This window comes from Hemiscyllium ocellatum, chromosome 5 (genome assembly GCF_020745735.1).
Source record: "Hemiscyllium ocellatum isolate sHemOce1 chromosome 5, sHemOce1.pat.X.cur, whole genome shotgun sequence".
Lineage (NCBI taxonomy): Eukaryota > Metazoa > Chordata > Chondrichthyes > Orectolobiformes > Hemiscylliidae > Hemiscyllium > Hemiscyllium ocellatum.
In genome coordinates, this window is record NC_083405.1 from 114,347,697 (window position 1) to 114,368,254 (window position 20,558).

Sequence of the window (20,558 nt, forward strand, 5' to 3'; positions counted from 1 at the left end):
TGAATTAATCAGCAAAGTCAAGTTAGTAGGATGGAGATTAAATGAGAAAGATATTGAAGCCTTCTTTATTTCATTTGAAAAATTGGCTAGGCAGATGGAGTGGTCCAAAGATTTATGGGTAATGCTAGTTCAGACTAAACGAGTTGGCAGAGCTAGTGGGGTATTTGCTGCACTGTCAGGTGAGGGGTCAAGAGATTATGAAGTAGTTAAACAGGCTATTTTAAGTGCTTACGAATTGGTACCAGAAGCATATAGACGGTGGTTCGGTAACACAAAGAAGGAACCAGAACAGACTTATGTTGGGTTCAAAAGAATTAAAAGTAGTCATTTTGATGCATGGGCGCATGATTTGAAAATAGATAAGACATTTGAGGTTCTAAGAGAGATTATTCTGCTGGAGGAGTTTAAAAACTCGCTTCCAGAGATGGTAAGAATTCACGTGGAGGAACAGAAAGTTCAGGAAGTGAGAAGGGCAGCAGAATTAGCCGATGAATATATGTAGGTGCATAAGACAAGCTTCCACTCAGAATTTCGTCCTGCGAGGGATAGAAGTTAGGAGAAGGGGTGATCATACTTTACTAAACGAAGAGTAGAGAGCACTGGTAAGAATCTACCACAGGATAAAAAAGAAGCCCAAGAGGGTGGTCAGGAGGTGACAGGCTTTCGGAGTTTTGACTGTAATGGAGTGGGAGAAAATTACAGTGCCGATGATTTCAGGAGGGCATTGGGAAAAGGTGTTTCCATTGTGGTAAGTTGGGACAGGTAAAGTCACAGTGCTGGTTGTTAAAGAAAGGTGCTGTGGGAAAAGATGTGGTAAAAGAAGCTAAGCCAGTGGCATTACTGAAGGTAGTAAAGGACACCCAAAGAAGAGCTGAGGAGCTGCAGGAGAGTGCACAACCTAGGCAGGGGCTGGGTATGGAGTTAGTACCTGATCTCTCCAAAGAATTCGCCTCTGTGGGTAAAGTTTACTCAGAAAGGCCAGGGAGAGAAGGACAAGAAGTTATACTTTTGAGAGATGCAGGATCTAACCAGCCGCTGATAGTAAAGATGAGTGAAAATGCACTCTTTCTGATCTGTTACCCAACACTGTGATAATTTATGGGATAGATGGGCAGAAATTTAGTGTTCCCCTATGTAAGAGCCGGTTGGAGTGCCAACGAAAGACCGGGGATGTTAGAGTGGGAGTGATTGACAGAGTGTCAGTTCCAGGAATTCAGTTTGTTCTTGGGAATGATTTGACAGGATCCAAGGTGGGAGTGATACCCCTTGTTGTGGAGAAGCCCGAGGAAGACCAAGAAACTGAGGAGTTAAATCAGAAATATCCTGGTATTTTCCCAGGCAGTGTGGCACCCAGATCCCACTATCATAAGTCACTGCACAAAGCAAAAAGCAAAGAGAAAGATGAAGGAGTTGAGGTTTAGTTAGCAGACACCCTGTTTGACATAATGGTGCAGTAAAAACCTGAACAGGCAGAGGCTTAGACACAAGGGTTTAGTCCTGAAAGACTAAGGGACTTGCAGCAGCAAGACAAGACAACAGAGGAGAAATGGGCCGAAGTGCACCAGGGTGTGTTACCGGGAGCATACAGACAGGAGGTGTTGTGTAGCACATGAACCACCAATAGGAGGTCACCTAGAGGTATGAAAGACTCAGGCTAAGGTACAAAAACATTTTTATTGGCCTGGAAGGCACAAGGATGTGGTTAACTTTTGCTGGACTTGTCATGCATGCCTAATGGCAGGTAAGCCACAGGCGATAATAAAACCAGTACTTTTGTTGCCAACTCCCGCATTTGAAGAACCTTTCATGCGGATTATAATTGATTGTGTAGGTCCCCTCCCAAGAACTAAAAGTGGGAACCACTATTTGTTAATCATTATGGTTGTGTCTACCAGATTTCTGGAGGCAATTCTATGACAGAGTTTCAAGGCAAAAAGAGGTAATAGAGGAGCTTTCTTCACACAGTATGGGCTATCCAGACAGATTCAGTCAGACCAAGGGTCAAATTTTACTGCTGGATTGTTTAAGGAGGTTATGGATACCACTTTAAATCCAGTGCATGTCATCCTGAATCCCAGGGAGGTGTAGCAAGGTGGCATCAGACTTTGAAGACCATGTTGAGAGTATACAGTCAGGATTAGCCAAATGATTGGGATAAGGGTATCCCATTTGTATTGTTTGCCCTTAGAGATGTCCCAAACAAATCTATGCAGTTCACTCCCTCCAAGTTAATATTCGGTCATGAAGTGAGAGGCTCTTTGAAATTAATGAAAGAAAAATTGACAGGACCAAAGTTGGAGATCTCACCCTTGGATTCTGTATTGGAGGTGAGGGAGAGATTAAATAGAGTAGGTGAGTTAGCTAAACAGCACCTAACGAGGGCACAGTATAGAATGAAGCAGGTGGCAGATAAAAGCTCCAAGAGGATAATATGTTCGTACTGTTACCAGTGATAGGAGATCCCTTCAAAGCCAGGTTTAGTAGTCCTGATCAAATTGATAAAAATTTGAGTAACTATCTAGTAAAGTAGCCAGATAGAAGAAAAAGATATCGGGTATATCATGTGAACATGTTGAAATCATATTATACTAGAGAGAAAGAACTGGAGAAACAGGTGTTAGTTACTGCCCTGCAGAGTGAAGAATCAAATCCAGATGATATGGATTTTGATGTGCCTCAAAATAGATTAAAGATGAAGAAGTCCATGAGGAGTGGGTTGGTTCGTAAGTGATCTGTCTCAGGAGCGTAGAATGCAGTTGAAAGATTTGTCACTGTAGTATAAGAACATATGTAAGAAACAGTTAGGGAGGAGGAATGCTATTGTACATGAAGTAGATGTTGGGAATACTATTGTGATAAAACGACAGTCCTATCGGCTTAATCCTTTCAAAGCCAGACAGGTCTATATGGAGGTGGAGGAGGCCACGCTCAACCAGGACATTGTCGATTCTGGGATTAGTGGTGCTGGAAGAGCACAGCAGTTCAGGCAGCATCCAAGGAGCAGCAAAATCAACGTTTCGGGCAAAAGCCTTTTTGCTGCTCCTTGGATGCAGCCTGAACTGCTGTGCTCTTCCAGCACCACTAATCCCAGAATCTGGTTTTCCAGCATCTGCAGTCATTGTTTTTAACCTCAGGACATCGTCGAGCCAAGCCAGAGCGAGTGGAGTTCGCCGATTGTCTTAATTTCCAAACCATACAGGACTCAGCGATTCTGCGTGGATTATCAGAAGGTCAATGCCATTACAAAATCGGACTCATATCCAATTCCTAGATTGGAGGACTGTATCGAGAAAGTTGGACAAGCCAGTTAAACATCAAGTTGTGGTTACTGGCACGTACCTTTATCAGAGACGGCGAAATGATTTCTGTGTTTGTAACCCCATGTGGGCTGTATCAGTTTAAAGTGATGCCCTTTGGAATGAAGAATGCACCTGCAATATTCCAAAGATTCATGAACAGAGTTGTAGCTGGGTTAACAAACTGTACAGTCTATTTGGATGATGGAGTGATCTTTAAGATGTCCTGTAAAGATCACATGGTACAGTTGGCAGAGCACTTTGAATGACTATGAGAAGCAAAACTGGTGATAAACTTAAATAAAACTGAATTTGCAAAAGCAGAGGTGACATTCTTAGGACATAACATCAATCCCAGAAGGTTGACCCCATGGAATGCAAAGACAAAGGCCATCGAGGAATTTCCATGACCAATCTTGAAGAAAGAGGTGCTTTGATTCTTAGGACTCAGCAGATTCTGTCGGAAATTTGTTCCAAACTACAGCAGTGTAGTAGCACTGTTAACCAATTTGCTGAAGAAGAACACAAAGTTTCGGTGGACAGAACAATGCCAGGAGGCATTCGACCATTTGAAAGCAATATTAACCACCAAAGCAGTTTTAGCTACATCAAACTTTTCAAAACCTTTTAAAGTCACCATTGATGCTAGTGACATAGGAGTTGGAGCTATACTCCTACAGGAAGATGAGAATGGGATTGAACTGCCAGTTGGTTACTGTGCAAAAAAGATCAACATCCACCAGAGGAAATACTCCAGAATTGAAAAAGAATTTTTGAGTTTGGTACTGGCCATACAACATTTTAACATGTACATCACAAACAATGTGTCGGAGATGGCTGTGCACACAGGTCACAATCACTTACATTCTGAGAATGCATGGAAGACAAGAGTATGAGACTATTTCTTTGGAGTCTTATGCTGCAGACATTTAATTTACAAATCCTACATGTTGTGGGTCATAAGAATGTAATCGCAGATGTGTTATCACGGATTTAACTGATAGAGTTTAGATGAGATTTGTATTTATTTAATGTTTTATATATATACAAGTATATGGGAAAAAGTTAAGGTGAACTTATATTAAAGTTACCTGCATGTTACGCTAATGTGCTTAAAAATAGAAAAAGAAATGAAGCCATCTTTTCATTACAATGGTTTAATTTTTCTTAATGGGGGAGGTGCTATGAAGGTGTGGGTGTACTGTACCTTTTAGAGAGTTAAAGGGTGGTAATGACAGCACCAACTGTTCTCAATAAGATACAATGTAACATGTGCTCCAGCTACTGGGGTAACTAGAGTAGCTGGTTGCATGGAGACAAAACAGATTAAAATTAAGCCAATCAGTTTAAATTATACCCCGAAAAATACCAAACTCCAGTCCAGTTTGCATTGACAATCTTAAACGCCAATGACACAATCTAATGCTTTGGGAGTGTAAGACAGGGGAAAATTGAACAGTTCAGGGGAGAACTGCTAATCTACCAGCATGTAGACTGCCTAAAAGGCAGAGATTGATAGATTCTTGATGTCACGAGGAATTAAGGGCTATGGGGAGAATGCTGGTAAGTGGAGTTGAAATGCCCATCAGCCATGATTGAATGGCGGAGTGGACTCAATGGGCCGAATGGCCTTACTTCCACTCCTATGTCTTATGGTCTTAAAAAACAGCTCTCTCAAAAGGTCCCTTTATCGATCAGTAACCTGTGAAGCAGAATCCCCACAAAGAAGAAAAGAAAACAGGAATACAGAGAAAACTGAAAGCTGCCTGGTTTTGAGATAAGAAGTTTTGTTTTGTAAATCTTGGGGGTTTTATTGAACAAATATGGTAGAAGGGGAATGTAAATGACAGGTTAGAGGCAAGAGTTGTAAATAGTTGTTAGTTCAACATTCTCTGTTATACTTAAAGTAAAAATTAACAACTGTATTTCTTAAAGTTGTCCTTGAATTTTCACAGATTACAGTACGGGATAAATCTCTTCTGTGTTGCTGGTTTACATTAAGCGGGAGAGTTTACCTCCATGTTGTAACAGTACATGCTTCTGACTACCATTTAATGTTTTCTGAACTGACCTGAAAACAAAGCATTCTTATGAGATGAATACAAAGTTCATGGCCATATATCTTTACATGTCATAAACCACACAATATAAACATCTTTTTCCATTAACAATATGGCAATTCCCAAAATCCTTGATTTCAGTCATTTTCTGTCTTAACACATATTGATTAAGATTACCATTCTGGTAGGACTGCGTGACCTTTTCTATAAAGGGAACCCTCCGCAAAAGTAATCAATATTCATCTACCACTATATTGAGGTCCAATTTCCAAAATTGATAATGTGTATATCAGGTAAACACAAACTTCTCTTGAATGAAATGAAGTGGAATTTTATCATTTATTAAACCCAAAACAGTAACAAATGTGACATCACTTGTAACAGTTAAGAAAGTTTTAAAAAGAAGTGGGGCTGGTTGGCTATACAGACAGGAAGGTAAAGGCAATTACAGTTTAAAATTTTAGTGTCCTTCAGTTTTGAGAGTGAAATCTGACTCCCAACAGTTTAACTGTTCTCCTGTTGCTTCAGAAGTGGCAAGAAACCAGTGCTATCGAAAAAAGCAACATCACCATCAGCTTAGGAAACAAGGTTAGCTGTAAACCTTGCCAGTTCTGAGGAAATGAGAGATCAGTTACACTGTTCAGAATCAGATTTCACTCTCAAAACTTGAATTTTAAACTGTAATTGCTTTTACCTTCCCATCGGTATAGCCACCCACCCATACTTCTTTTTAAAATTGAATAAAAGAAAGAGAGCGAGAAAGAACGAGAGAGAGAGAAGAGCTTTCAGTACCCTTGGTGTTATCAGTCCATGTTGCTTTCTCTCTGTTATTGCTCTAAGACAGGTGTTGACATTCAGTTTCTGAGCAGATTTTGATATCTGTGTCATTCCAAATGGGATAGTTGTAGACATTCTTTCATCTCTCAATATGTGAACTTACAATGCAAATGTGAGTAAAAGAAGTGATACATATTTCTTGAAGCTTCAGTACTTCTTAATTAAAATGGTAATTCTGATACAGTTAGTTTTTTATATTTGGTCTGTGTTGCCTAGGCTTGACAGTTGGGCACAGCAGCCATATTAGGTCAGTAGATTCTTTTGAAAAGCTGCTTTTATGTCTTGATATGGAGTGAATTGCAATGAGTGAAGACTGGATCTGTGATGTTGGGAAATCAGGAGGAGGCTGAGATAGATCATCCACTCTGCTGGCTAAAGATAAATACAAATTCCGCAACTTTGCATTCCTCCATTGTTGAGTATGGGAATAGTCTACAGCCTCCTCCTGTTAGTTGTCGACAATCATTCACGGCTGGATGTGGCAGAACTGCAGAGTTTAGGTCCAATCAGTTGATTGTGGAATAAATCAGCTCTGTCCTGTGTTGTAGCTTCGCTGGATTGTCATCTTATTTTCAGGCTTTGCTCCTGGCCTGTCCTCCTGCACTTTGTACTGAAACAGAGTTAATCTCCTAGCTTGATGGCGATCATACAGTGGGGTATGCCTGGAGCATATTAACGCTGTGTGACTAGCAGTCACCAGTTAAGTTGCCAGCCCGTAGGCTGCAAAATGGAAATCCTTGGCTTCAATAGAAGGAGCAGTGTGGAGACAATTTGAAGTGATTCAGTGACACAAGAGAAACATGTTGCTTTACATTCAATGTTTTGATGTACAATAGGGCTAAGTAAACCTAGTAATGATGTTGCATTGAGATCAAACGGACAGTTGCAGCAGTAGGAACTGGTCATTTTGCACATAATCTCAGGGTAAGACTAGAGTATCTGGTATTGAATTCTACTGAATTACTTTTGTTGTCTGTGCAGAATAACTAATGCTAGCTTGTTTGGCTAACTGCTATGTTATGTTGTCTCCAAGGTTGCCTTTTTCGTGCTGGTGAAGGCTATTTATACGCTGGGACACAGTATCTCCTTAGTTGCTCTCACGACTGGATCAGCGATGCTTTGCTTCTTTAGGTGAGAAACAATAATATAAATCAAAGCAGAAGTACCTCAGATGCTAGAAATCTGAATAAAAAACAAAGTGCCTGCAGCATCTGTGGAGAATAGAACAAAGTCGGTATTTTGAGTCTGATATGACTCTTCCTTGAAAAGGGAAAAGGACTCAAAACATTGACTTTACTTCTTCTCCCCAGATGCTGCCAGACTTGCTGAGTTTCTCCATCAATTTCTCTTTGTACTTGATCTTTACATTTACTGTGATTGCCTTTCATGGTTCTCGGGTGGAGACGGATATATATGGCTGATGGAGTCTTGCTTGGTGAATCAATTGGCCTTTTCTGCTTACTGACATTTACACTGAAACAATACTGACTGCATCATATACAATCTCCTGCTGCGTCTCAACATTTTTTAGGTTCAGCATGTAAGAAGGTGCATCCATACTTTGAATAATTTTAAATGATTCCAAGAACATTGTAAGTATAGGTCAGATTAGTTAGCCATTTATTGTCAACAGGTAAGAAATGCCAACCATAAGACCATTGGCAACTCAATGCCAAAAGCTTTAATGTCCTGACTTCTGACAAAGGTCACTTTTTTTTTCATTTTATTATAAAACTGTAAGGATATGAGAAGCTATAAGCAGACTGAATAGGAAAAACCAACATTCCCATGTCCAACATCTCAAAAGATAAATGCTTAGATATGTGCCAGATGCACATTTGCATGTGGAATGTATGGCTGTTATACAAGGTAGCGTTCAAAATCCTCATAACACTCAAGGAGTACATGGATATAAACCTGAAGAGATGTAGCTGACAATGTGAACTACTCAAAACCAGGAAGTAGGATTAGACTGGATGGCTACCTGTTGGATAGCACATGTACAATAGGTCAACAGGCCTCCTTCCATGCTATAGTTATATAAGATTCAGTGATACGCTAGACTGTGGTGAAAGTGTGGTTCAGGATTGTATGAGGCGTGTAATTGCTGTTAAGTATTCTTGGAGCCCCACCCCATTCGAGAGGTTCAGGCAAGGTGGAGGTGGAGGCCACGATTGTCTTTAGAGTGTCCTGAGTGGAGGCCTCTGAGGGGCTTGCGTGTGGTTTCTCCTCCGACTGGGATCTTCTTAACATTGCCCTGTCTCCTCATGAGGAAGAGGCACCTGGAGTGTTTGCAGGTTCCCTATTCCCTATAGCTTTGGCCCTGAAGCTGAATGGGGGGTTGAGGTGCTGTTTTCACCTTCCCAGCAGCCTGTGAGACTGTAGTTTCTGGAGCAATGAGGGCCATTCTGCCTCACATCCATGTCCACAGGTCCTATCTCTTCTTGTGCATTTGGACAAACACCCCGATGTCTGACACCACTGTGTCCTCACCAGTCCAGGGCTGATAAAGGGCCTGGTCTCTGGTGGCCTCCCGTGTGCCAACATTCTGGAGTGTTGTTTTCACCTTGGCCAGCTGCAGAGCTGTCGTGATAAGCTGCCCACCAGATTGTGCTCGCACACTCAAAGCCTGATGTTCCCACCGGGGTGCCATCATCGGAGCTGGTGCAGGATGCAGGAGGCAGTATTGTCAATGGGTCACCTGAAGCCTTAGTACTCTTGTTCTCAAAGAGGTGGCCTCTGCCCGTCTCTCTGGAGATATTGGTAAGCGAAACAAGACAGTGGGACTTTGCAACCAATGATTAGAAGTGATGTGTAATGAACATGACTGACAGTGCTGTTACTAGGAGACGTACATTGGAATGAAGAATGGTACTTACTCAGTTGGTGGGACATGAATCTTTCAGTCTCCCCACAGGAGCGATCTGGCTCTTCTCCCATACATATGAGGATTCTCTCCTTGAAAGGGGTGAGGATCCAGATGTCAGACACCCATTTGCCTGGGTGCAGTGGCTCTTGTATCACAGGGTGCTGGTGAGGCCATACCTGAAGTACTGTGTACAGTTTTGGTCTCCTTAATTTAGAAAGTATGTACTGGCACTGGAGGGGGTGCAGAGCAGGTTCACTGGGTTGAGTCTGGAGTTGAGAGGGTTAGTTTATGAGGAGAGAATAAGTAGACTGGAACTATACTCATTGGAATTTAGAAGAATGGGGGAGGAAATCTTATAGAAACCTATGAAGAGAATAGATAAGTTAGAATCAGGGAGCTTGTTCCTATTGGTGGGTGAAACTAGAATTAGGGGGCATAGTCTCAAAATAAGGGGGAGTGGATTTAGGACTAAGTTGAGGAGGAACTTTGTCACTCAAAGGTTTGTGAATCTGTAGAATCCATGTCCATTAAAGCAGTTGAGGCTACCTCACTGAATATTTTTACAATAAAGATAGATTTTTCAACAGTAAAGGAATTCAGATTTATGGTGAGTAGGCAGGTAAGTGATGCTGAGTCCATGAAAAGAGCAGCCATGATCTTATTGAATGGCGGAGCAGGCTCCATGGGCCAGATGGCCTACTCCTGCTCCTAGTTCTTATGTTCTTATTCCTGGGGCTTAGTTTACCAAGGCACTCAGTGATATGCGAGACTATGACTCGCATTGAACTCTAACCCAGTGGAGAATCATCACCTTCAGGCTTACATCAACAAACTTGGATAGTTTTCTTCCCAATTTTAAAAGGAATCTGCTGGGATTCTGAGGGCGACTCATGACAGACAAAGATGCTTTTTTTCATGCCTAGTTTGCCAATCCTGCAAAACCCTTTGAGATAAACTAGGCCTTGTGTTATTTATTTTCAGTGAGCAATCTCCCATACACCAATAACACTACCCCAAGTTTGGGACACACCACCCAGAGCTGCCAACCCAGAGGTATATAGTCAGATAGGGCGATCCCACTTTGTGAGACCCCGTAAAGTCTCATCAGCCCTCAGCAAGGGAACCCATGCTTATTACAACCACCATCCAGCTTCGGCTGATCAGTAAGTGCTCATCCATGTTGAACATCACTTGGAATCATAGAATCCCACAGTGCAGAAAGAGGCCACTCAACCCATGAATCTTGGACCAACCCTCCAAAGGGTGTCCAGCCCAGATAAACCTGCCCATATCCCTCTAACCCCACATTTCCCATGGTTAATCCACCAACCCTGCACATCCCTGGACACTATGGGCAATTTAACTTGGCCAATCCACCTAATCTGCACATCTTTGGACTATGGGAGGAAACTGGATACCCACACAGACATAGGGAGAATACGCAAACTTGCACAGTCACCCAAGGCTGTAATTGAACCCAGGTGCCTGGTGCTGTGGGGCACCAATGCTAACCACTGAGCCACTGTCCTAATAAAGGAAGCATTGAGGATGGAAAGGGCACATAATTTACTCTGGGTGGGGGACTTCAATATCCATCATTAAGAGTGGCTTGGCGGTAGCACCACCAATGACGGGTCCTACAGGGCATAGCTGCTAGATTGAGTCTGCAGTAGACAGTGAGGGAACCAACAAGAGGGAAAGACATTCTTAACCTCATCCTTACCAATCTACCTTTTGCAGTTGAAATCTATAACAGTATCAGTAAGAGGGACCATCACACGGCCTCTGTGGAGACCAAGACTCCTCCTTACAATGAGAATAACCCCCATTGTGTTGTGTGGCACTATCACCATGCTAAATGAGATAGACTTCAAACAGATGTAACAACTCAAGACTGGGCATCCATGAGGCACTATGGGCCATCAACAGCAGCAGCATTGTACTCCAGCACAATCTGTAACCTCATGGCTCAGTATATCCCCCACTCTCCCATTACCATCAAGCCAGCGGATCAACCCTGGTTCAATGGTGAGTACAGGAGGGCATGCCAGGGGCAGCGCCAGGCATACCTGAAAATGAGGTGTCAACTTTGCAAAGCAGCCAAATGGTAATTGCAGGAAGTGATCGATAGGAGAGTTAAATGCTTCCACAGCCGATGGGTCAGATCTAAGCTCTGTAGTCCTACCACATCCAGTTATATTGGTAGTGGACAATTAAAAAACTGACTGGAGGAGCAGGCTGCACAAATATCTCCATCCTCAATGATGCAAGAGCCCAGTACATCAGGGCAAAGGGTAAAGCTGAAGCTTTTGCAGTAATCTTCAGCGAGAACTGCCAGTGGGTGATCCACCTCGGCCTCCAGTGATCCCCGATATTGCAGTTACCAGTCTTCAGCCAATTTAATTCACTCCATTTGATATTTAAAAAACAATTACTGCAAAGTCCTAGGGCCCAGACAGCATTCCGGCAATAGTACTAAAGACCTGTGCTCCAGACCTTGCCGCTCCTCTAGCCAAGCTCTTCCAGTACAGTTACAACACTGATTCTCATTGATTCCAGTTTGTCCAGGGCTCCTTGATGCCTCACTTGTCGAATGCTGCCTTGATGTCAAGGGCTGTCACTCTCACCTCACCTCTGTAATTCCGCTCTTTTGTCCATGTTTGAACCAAGGCTGTAATGAGGTCAGGAGCTGAGTGGCCCTGGCAGAACCCAAACTGGGCGTCACTGAGCAGGTTATAACTGAGCAGGTGCTGCTTGATAGCACTGTCGATGACACCTTCCATCAGTTTACTCATGATCGAGAGAAAACTGATAGGGCAGTAATTGGCTGGGTTGGATTTGTCCTGTTTTTTTTAATGCACAGGACATACCTGGATAATTTTCCACATTGTTAGGTAGATACTAGTGTTGTAACAGTACTGGAAGAGCTGGCTGGGGTAGGGCCACTTCTGGAGCACATGTCTTCAATACTATTGCAGGAATGTTGTCAGGGCCCATAGTCTTTGTAGTATCTAGTGTCTCTAACTGTTTCTGGATATCACATGGAGTGAATCAAATTGGCAAAGACTGGCATCTATGATGCTGGGGACCACTTGATGAGGCTGAGATGGATCATCTACTCAGCACTTCTGAATGAAAATTGTTGCAAAAGTTTCAGCTTTATCTTTTGCACAAATGTGCAGGGCTCTTTCATCATTGAGGATGGAGATATTTGTGGAGTCTCCTCCTCCAGTGAGTTATTTAATTGTTCACCACCATTCACGACTGTTATAACTGCACATTCATCCACCACTTCCTCTGGCAGTTCATTCCACATACTAACCACTCTGTGTAAAATGTGGTTAAGTACATGAATAGGAAAGGCTTGGAGGGATATGGGCCAAATGCAGACAGGTGGAAAATGTTTAGTTAGGGAACATGGTTGACATGGACTAGTTGGACTGAAGGGTCTGTTTCCATGCTGAATGACTGTATGACTATGATTCTTTCAGGACATTACTGAACCAGATGGTTTTTTCTGACAATCGACAGTGGTTTCATGGTCATCATCACACTCTTTACTTCAGGTGTTTATTAAATTTAAAATCCACCATCCGCTGTGGCAGCATTTTAATTTGGGTCTTCAAACCTGATTAATTGTTTGGGGATATACCACGGCCTTAATGTCAAAGGGAATGGTGTATAACAATAGGGAGTTCTTGCTAAAGCAAGGCATTGGTTAGACCATGGTTGAAATAATCTGAGGGATTCTAATTGATGGTGTCAGAGGTCATGTATTTGGATGGATTGAGAATTGGCTCATGAGTAGAAGATAGAGTCACAAGAGGTTAGCATCTTAGTTCAGAAGGCAATAAAGAAGGCAAAGGGAATAGAAGGTAAAAGCATGGAGGTTTTGCCAAAGCTATACAAGGACCTAGTCAGACCGCAGCTGAAGTACAGTGAACAGTTTTGGACTACACTATGCTGATACTGGGTATGGAGGAACTGTCTCATGAGGAGAAGTTGAGTAAGTTGGGCCTGGAGTCTTTGGAATTTAGAAGAGTGAAAAGTGAAAGATTCTTAAGGGAGAGTCTTAGAACAAAGGGCATGATCTCAGAATAAGGGACCACTCTCTAAAATGGAGATGAGGAGAATTTTTTTTCACTCTGAGATTAATGAATCCATGGAATTCTTTGCGGCAGAGGGCTATTGAGGCTAAGTCTTTAAGTCTATTGAAACCTGAGGCAGACAGATTTTTAATTGGCAAGGAAATCAAAGGAGCAGGGGTAAAATAGAGTTGAGGATGATCAGATCAGCCATGATCTTATTGAGCAGACTCAGTGGACTGACTGGCCTAATTCTGTTCCTGCGCGTTATGGTCAAATCAAACATACAATATTCTTAGCGAGCTTGACAGGGTAGATGTGGAAGGATAGTTTTCATTTGGCTACTGTGTTGCTTACGTTAAAGGAACAACTACATATCAAAAGTGCCTAATTGGTTATAAACTGCTTTGGCAAATCCTAAAGTCCAGATTACTTTGTAACATTCGATTTGAAAAATTACTGAAGCAATTTTGTTTCATCATGCTCAAATTAAATACGATCACAAAGCAAGAAGAATTCTTATTGTGGGCAAGAGTTCATTAAGAAATGCAAAAGATGACAGTTCTGTTCTTATCGTGTTTTAAGGAACATAAGCAGTTTTAATAAAGCTAGCTTTAGTACTGACAGTAATCAATATAAAATTGATGATGGGAAATGCTAGGTTAAAAACAATATTATTCAGATAGACGAATTTCTATTGTTATTTTTTTCCTGCACACAGAAAACTTCATTGCACACGGAACTACATCCACCTGAACCTGTTTTTCTCTTTCATTTTGCGTGCAATATCTGTTTTACTGAAAGATGACACTTTGTATTCAGAACATCACCAATGTACTGAAGCAGCACAGGTGAGTCACTGTTACATTCTTCCCAGTGCAATGAAGTAAAACAGTCCACAGATTACTAACAAATAGAATGATCAGAGAATTATTGCTGTTAATAAAATTTGTATTGATAAAACACTTCAGCATATCCATCTTAATTTAAAATGGGAGGTCCGCATGTAAACATGACCTATCCTGAGAAATAAGTCTCCTGCACTGAATTGGAGCCCATGTCTCACAATCAAGGTGGAATGTACGCCCTCCTGTGGGCAGGTTTGGATGTGCAACAAGGGTTGCTGGCTGACCAATGGAGGTGCTGCTCCCTCTGATTATGATGCAGGCAGTCGTGCCCATCCCGTTGCCCTGGAGACTAGCTGAGGCTCTGTCAGAGGTGCCTGCAACCTACTGCAATGATGATTGGACGAGAGAGGCCCTCATTCATAATCACTCTTCTCCTAATCAAGAGATCCGTCATCAGTAGAGGAGCCCTTCATTCTGACTTGTTAACTCTACTCACCAACCTCACTGGCAACCTCGTCCCAAAGACCATCTCCTTCTTCACATTGACCTCTCCCCAGGGATCCATACATAATCCCTGGTGATAGTCCCACTGTAATAGCAACAGCGACCCCTGGTGATAGAGAGCAAATGGTCTGTTCCCAGAGCTGCAATTTCTACATTGCTCAGGGTTAATTGGACAAAAGACCCAAATATGACTAGATAAGTGTCTGATTCTCCTATGATAAGTTTCTAAAATTTTCTTGGGAGTATTTCCAGATAGAATATAGCATTTTTCTTAAATCATCTTGAACATTCAGGAAATTATAGTGTCTCAGACTGTGAGCTGTGCTGCAATAGCTCTTTAGCTCGGTGAGGTTGTGTTTTAAGGCTGCTATCCTTAGCCAGCTCAGTCAGCTCACTGTGATGTTGTGGGTAAATCATCACAAGTTACCTTTAATGTGGCCACTTATTAAGAAATCTCACAGACTACCAAATACTGAAACAATTATTTAAATTTTATTGCATGTCTCAACCAAAATAAGCCCCTCAAGTAAGCAAGTTAAGGCCCACAACTCAACTTGGCTATGACCCAGTTAGTGGTGGAATTTAGCTCTGATTCTAATCAACGGTATCTATCTGTGGAAGTGTTCCAGAGTTCGATGCTTGTGCAGTGTTGTTCTTCGAAGTTCTGCTGCTGAAGTGTTGTGGAGTTGGATTCTTATACAATTTTCTCTCTTTCATGTGTGTGGTGAGGGATTATTGATGATCCTTTAGATTCTTTCATCTCCAACACTGATGACACTTCTGGAGTCCTCAAGTCTTTCTTATCAGAAGTAGCTCCCCAGTTCCTTGTTACATTCAGGGTTAGCTGTCTGTTTGAAACAACCCATCTTGCTTTTATCCTTTAACTTCAGGACATCCTTCTGTAGACAGGTCTTAAATATCCATTTGTCAGGAGGCAGCAGATTAACGTGCAGTGTTATTTCCTCTGTCTCAGGGAACACCTTGTTCATTTTGCTTCAAATCCTTCTTCCCAGGGATAACTAATGAGCATGTTGCTTTTAATTCCTTTATCACAGTTTCTCCATATCCCTTTCATCTTGGGAAATGGTTTATTCCAGAAAGATTTATTGCTGCTTCTTTCCCTGGATAACCGTTTATCTTTGTTGATTCTTTCAATCCATGAAGCTATTAAAGTTCTGAAGTCTAGGGGTATCACATTCTAGATTGTTGATAAAAGATAGCGCACACCCACTTCAGTGATCACCAGCACCCTTTAATCACAGTAACTTCATATAAGAGATAGTAAGAGAGAGAATATCTCTGGAAGCCTACACTCTGGGGTTCCAGTGACTTATGATCCGATGTCTTATTACGGCTATTTTTACAGTAAAGTATGTTTAACCCTTTAATCCACAACTTGCCTCCAAGTTCAATCTTCCCACAAAGTATTAACCTCATTAAATGTTTATAGTTTTCATCCGTTCTTATGTCCATCCCTCCCATCATTTCCCTCAAGCCTTTTCTGTCCAAGGCATCAATTCCCAAACGTATTCTTGGTTCTCTTGGAGGGCGTAGAGGAGATGTGGGCTTCCTTATTGTTTCTGTGGGAGGTGAGCATATTGGTGGAGTGGGATGACAGCTTCCCTAGACTGCTGGTTCCTGGGCTGTGACACTTGTGAATGTAACAGCCATGAAAAGCAATCAAGGAAGCATTAAATCAGGAGAGAACACTCCCAAGACTTGAACCACCACAGTCCCTCAGAAAGGAAGACAGGGAACTGAAGATCACCCTGTCAGCTCCTAATCCATTGGACTTTCATCCAGGGGTGAAGCTAGCAGATGAAGGGAAGAGTAAAGAGCACACTGACAGAGATTCTGGAGATAAAGAGATGAAGACTTTTTGTTTTACCTCAGGCAGAGATTTATCTTTGTGTGAACCGTGATATCATTTCTGTACCAGGTTCAACATGAAGTTGCTTTGCTGAAGGTAATCACACCTCAGGAGCTTCTTCAAAAGGTAGGAGTGCACTATCATCTGCAACAGAACCAACTTCTGGACCAGGACCCATCAGAAGCTCCTATCCTCCAAATACATTACATCCACTATTCCTTTATATCCACAGGACTTTTACTTCCTCAAAGAACTCCAATATATGCAATTTCTTGTTCATACAAACTGTGTTGGCTCTATCTGATTCCCTTACATTTTTCTAACCATGCTGCTATAACATCTCTAATAGTAAGTTCTATCATCACCCTGACAACAGATGCTAAATACCTGAAACGTCGACTCCCCTGCTTGTCAGATGCTGCCTGACCTTCTGTGCGTTTCCAGCGCTGCACTTTTTGACCCTGACTGTCCAGCATCTGCGGCCCTCACTTTCTCCCGGTAGCCTCCTGTTTCTTTTTGAACAAAGGAATTACAACTGCTGTTTCTGAATCTAGTGGAATCTTCCCAAATCTAGAGAATTTTGAAAAGTTAGAATCGATGTGTGAACGTGTCTGAGCTTATGAATTAGGAGCGAGAGTAAACCACCCACCTTCAACCTGTTCCATGTTCAATAAGATCATTTCTGATCTGAGTACTCCACACTCCTGCTCAGTCTCAGTAACCTTTACGCCCTTCCTTATCAAGAGTCTAACTGTGACTTAAAAATGTTTAACGAATGCTTCTACCAACTTTTCAGGGAGAGTTCCAAAAACTCATGAATTTCAATGAGAAAGAATATCCTTATCATCTCAGCCTTAAATAGGAGACCCTTTATTTTTAAACATTAACTCCTTCTAGGTTTTCCCACAAGAGGAAACATCCTTTCTACATTCATCCTGTCAAGGCCCTCAGGATTTTATATGTTTCAATCAAGTTACCTCTTGGTCTTCTAAGCTAGCCTGTCCAAACCTTCCTCACAAGAGAACTCGTCATTCCAGGATTCAGTCTAGCAAACCTTCTGTGAATTGCTTCCAATGTATTTGCATCTTAAATAGTGAGACTTACACCTGTCATCTAGTCCAGAGGCTCTGGTAAAGGCAAGGGCTGTTCCATCATGGGCTTTTTGTTTCTTAGAGCTATAGCATCTTGGAGATTTTATTTCCCCCTCTCTGTGAAGACCTCTAATCTGCAGTAATCTCTTACTCACTGTGGTCAACTGATCCATTCAACTTCCCATGTTCCCTACTTTGACCGTTTGCTGAGTTTTGTCAATGTCGCATGAGGCTACGTGCTTCATTGCTGTAGTGGTCCTTGCATTCCTTTATCTGTTGCTCCTTGTTACTGCTGGGCTTGTCTTTGGGCTTTTTCTCTCCTTCTACAATCGTGTTGCTGAGCAGGCCACTGTACAGCGCTGGTTGGGATGAGGTTTCACTTTTGTGGCTCTCTTGCTGCTTGTTGTATGGGTCCAGTCATAGCTTAACAGCTAATGGTCTGAGCTGTCAGTATGTGCAGTTCACCCCATGTCAGTGAATGCCAAGAACCTTTACTCACTTCAATAATGCACAATGCACAATACAACAGGATACCACTGGAAACATACACACTCAGGTTCTAGTTTCATGTGATCTGACATCACATTGACATTGCTCCTTACGCACATGCTCAGTCACCTATCATTTGGGAGCCTCTGCGATTGGTAAACACAGCCATTAGACTTATGCACAGCAAGGTCCTGTGAACAGCAGCAATCCTGAGGTAAAGGGTGTACATGCATTTGGAAAGGTAAGGACTGATTAGTGATAGTAAACATGGCTTTGTGCATGGGAAATCATGTCTCTCAAACTTGATTGAGTTTTTTGAAGAAGTAATGAAGAGGATTGATGAGGGCAGAGCAGTAAATGTGATCTATATGGGCTTCAGTAAGGCGCACAACAAGGTTCCACATGGGAGACTGGTTAGCAAGGTTAGATCTCATGGAATTCAAGGAGAACTAGCCATTTGGATACAGAACTGGCTCAAAAGTACAAGGGTGGTGGGGGAGGGTTGTTTTTCAGACTGGAGGTCTGTGACCAGTGGAGTGCCACAAGGATCAGTGCTGGGTCCACTACTTTTCAACATTTATAGAAATGATTTGAATGTGAGCATAAGAGGTACAGTTAGTAAGTTTGCAGATAACACCAAAATTGGAGGTGTAGTGGACAGTGAAGAGGGTTACCTCAGATTACAATGGGATTTTGATCAGATGGGCCAAAGGGCTGAGAAGTGGCAGATGGAGTTTAATTTAAATTAATGCGAGGTGCTGCATTTTGGGAAAGCAAATCTTAGCAGGACTTATACACTTAATGGTAAGGTCCCAGGGAGTGTTGCTGAACAAAGAGACCTTGGAATGCAGGTTCATAGCTCCTTGAAAATAGAGTTGCAGGCAGATAGGATGGTGAAGAAGGAGTTTGGTATGCTTTCCTTTACTGGTCAGAGTATTGAGTACAGAAGTTGGGAGGTCATGTTGTGGCTTTACAGGACATTGGTTAGGCCATTGTTGGAATATTGCATGCAATTCTGGTCTCCTTCCTATCAGAAAGATATTGTAAAACTTGAAAGGGTTCAGAAAAAATTTACAAGGGTGTTGCCAGGGTTGGAGGATTTGACCTACAAGGAGAGGTTGAACAGGCTGGGGCTGTTTTCCCTGGAGTGTCAGAGGCTGAGGAGTGACCTTATAGAGGTTAATAAAATTATGAGGGGCATGGATAGGGTAAATAGACAGTCTCTTCCCTGGGGTGGGAGAGTCGTGAACTAGAGGGCATAGGATTAGGGTGAGAGGGGAAAGATATAAAAGAGAGCTAAGGGGCAACTTGTTCACACAAAGGGTGGTACGGGTATGGAATGCCAGAGGAAGTGGTGGAGGCTGGTACAATTACAACATTTAAAAGGCATTTGGATGGGTATATGAAGAGGAAGGGTTTAGAGGGATACTGGCCAGGTGGTGGCAGGGGGAACTAGATTGGATTGGGATATCTGGTCGGCATGAAGCGTCTGTTTCCATGCTGTACATCTCTGTGACTCTATGATTCTCTAGTGCGGTTGAACAGTTCATCTGCTGTGTGGTGGTGGCATTTGAAGGAAAAATGCGAGGGAACTAGCAGCAAATCACCTCAGAAAATCAACAGAAGAGGGGCCCATGGTTTATCAACTCATCTGGAAGGCAGAAGGCTACGGCCAAACCAGATGGAAACAGTGTTGTCACTTCACTATACAGAGCACAGATTGTAAAAGCAATAAAGTCTGCGCCAATGCTCTGAATAGGCAGTTCACTTAGTGTCATTCTCCCTGTAACCCTGCACATGTTCCTTTTCAAATAACAGCCTAAATCCCTTTGAAAGACTTGAGTTGAACTTGCCTCCACCAGAGTCTGCATTCCAGATTTCAGTCAGCTGCTGTGTGTAGAAGTTTTCTCTCATCTCACTTGTGCCAATTACTTTAAATCAGGACCCTCTCGTTCTTGATCCTTTCATGAATTGGAGCATTTTTTTCCTAACCTAATCTGTCCAGACCACTCGTGGTCAAACACCCCTGTCAAATCTCTCCCCACTTTTTTGTTTCTCCAAGGGAAATAGTCCCCACTTTTCCAATCTATCTTCACGACTGATGTTCCTTATGCCTTGTGCAATTCCCATGAACCTTTTTGAACCCTAGTGCTCCTAAAATGTGACACCAAGAACTACACGTAATACCCCACCTGAGGGCAAACTAGTGTGTTATACAAGTCCAACATGACCTCCTTGTTCTTGTATTCTATGCGCCATTAACATGCCAAGGATGTTTTATTAACAGTAGTCTCAAGCTGTAGTGCCACTTTCAATGCTTTATGCACATGCAGGCCCTGTGGGCTCTGCTCCTGCATACTGATGTCAATGTTATTCTTTTTTTGTAGTGCCTCTCCGTATTATAGTCATAGAGATATACAGCACAGAAGCAGACCCTTCAGTGCAACTCATTCATGCTGACCAGAAATCCTAAATTAATCTAGTCCCATTTTCCAGCACTTGGCCCATATCCCTCTAAATCTACCGATTCATCATTTTCCTGATGAAGGGCTTTTGCCCGAAATGTCGATTTTCCTGCTGCCTGACCTGCTGTGCTTTTCCAGCATTAC

General features: G+C 42.3%; 1 protein-coding gene across 1 annotated transcript in view; it reads left to right on the forward strand.

Annotated features, from left to right (window-relative positions):
* The window catches only part of vipr2 (vasoactive intestinal peptide receptor 2), a 128,842-nt gene that overhangs the window by 64,458 nt on the left and 43,826 nt on the right, over positions 1-20,558 (forward strand). The window contains exons 5-6 of the mRNA XM_060825725.1: positions 7,227-7,324; positions 13,869-13,998. Of these exons, the coding sequence (XP_060681708.1) occupies positions 7,227-7,324; positions 13,869-13,998 (228 nt within the window). The remainder of the gene's footprint in view (positions 1-7,226; positions 7,325-13,868; positions 13,999-20,558) is intronic.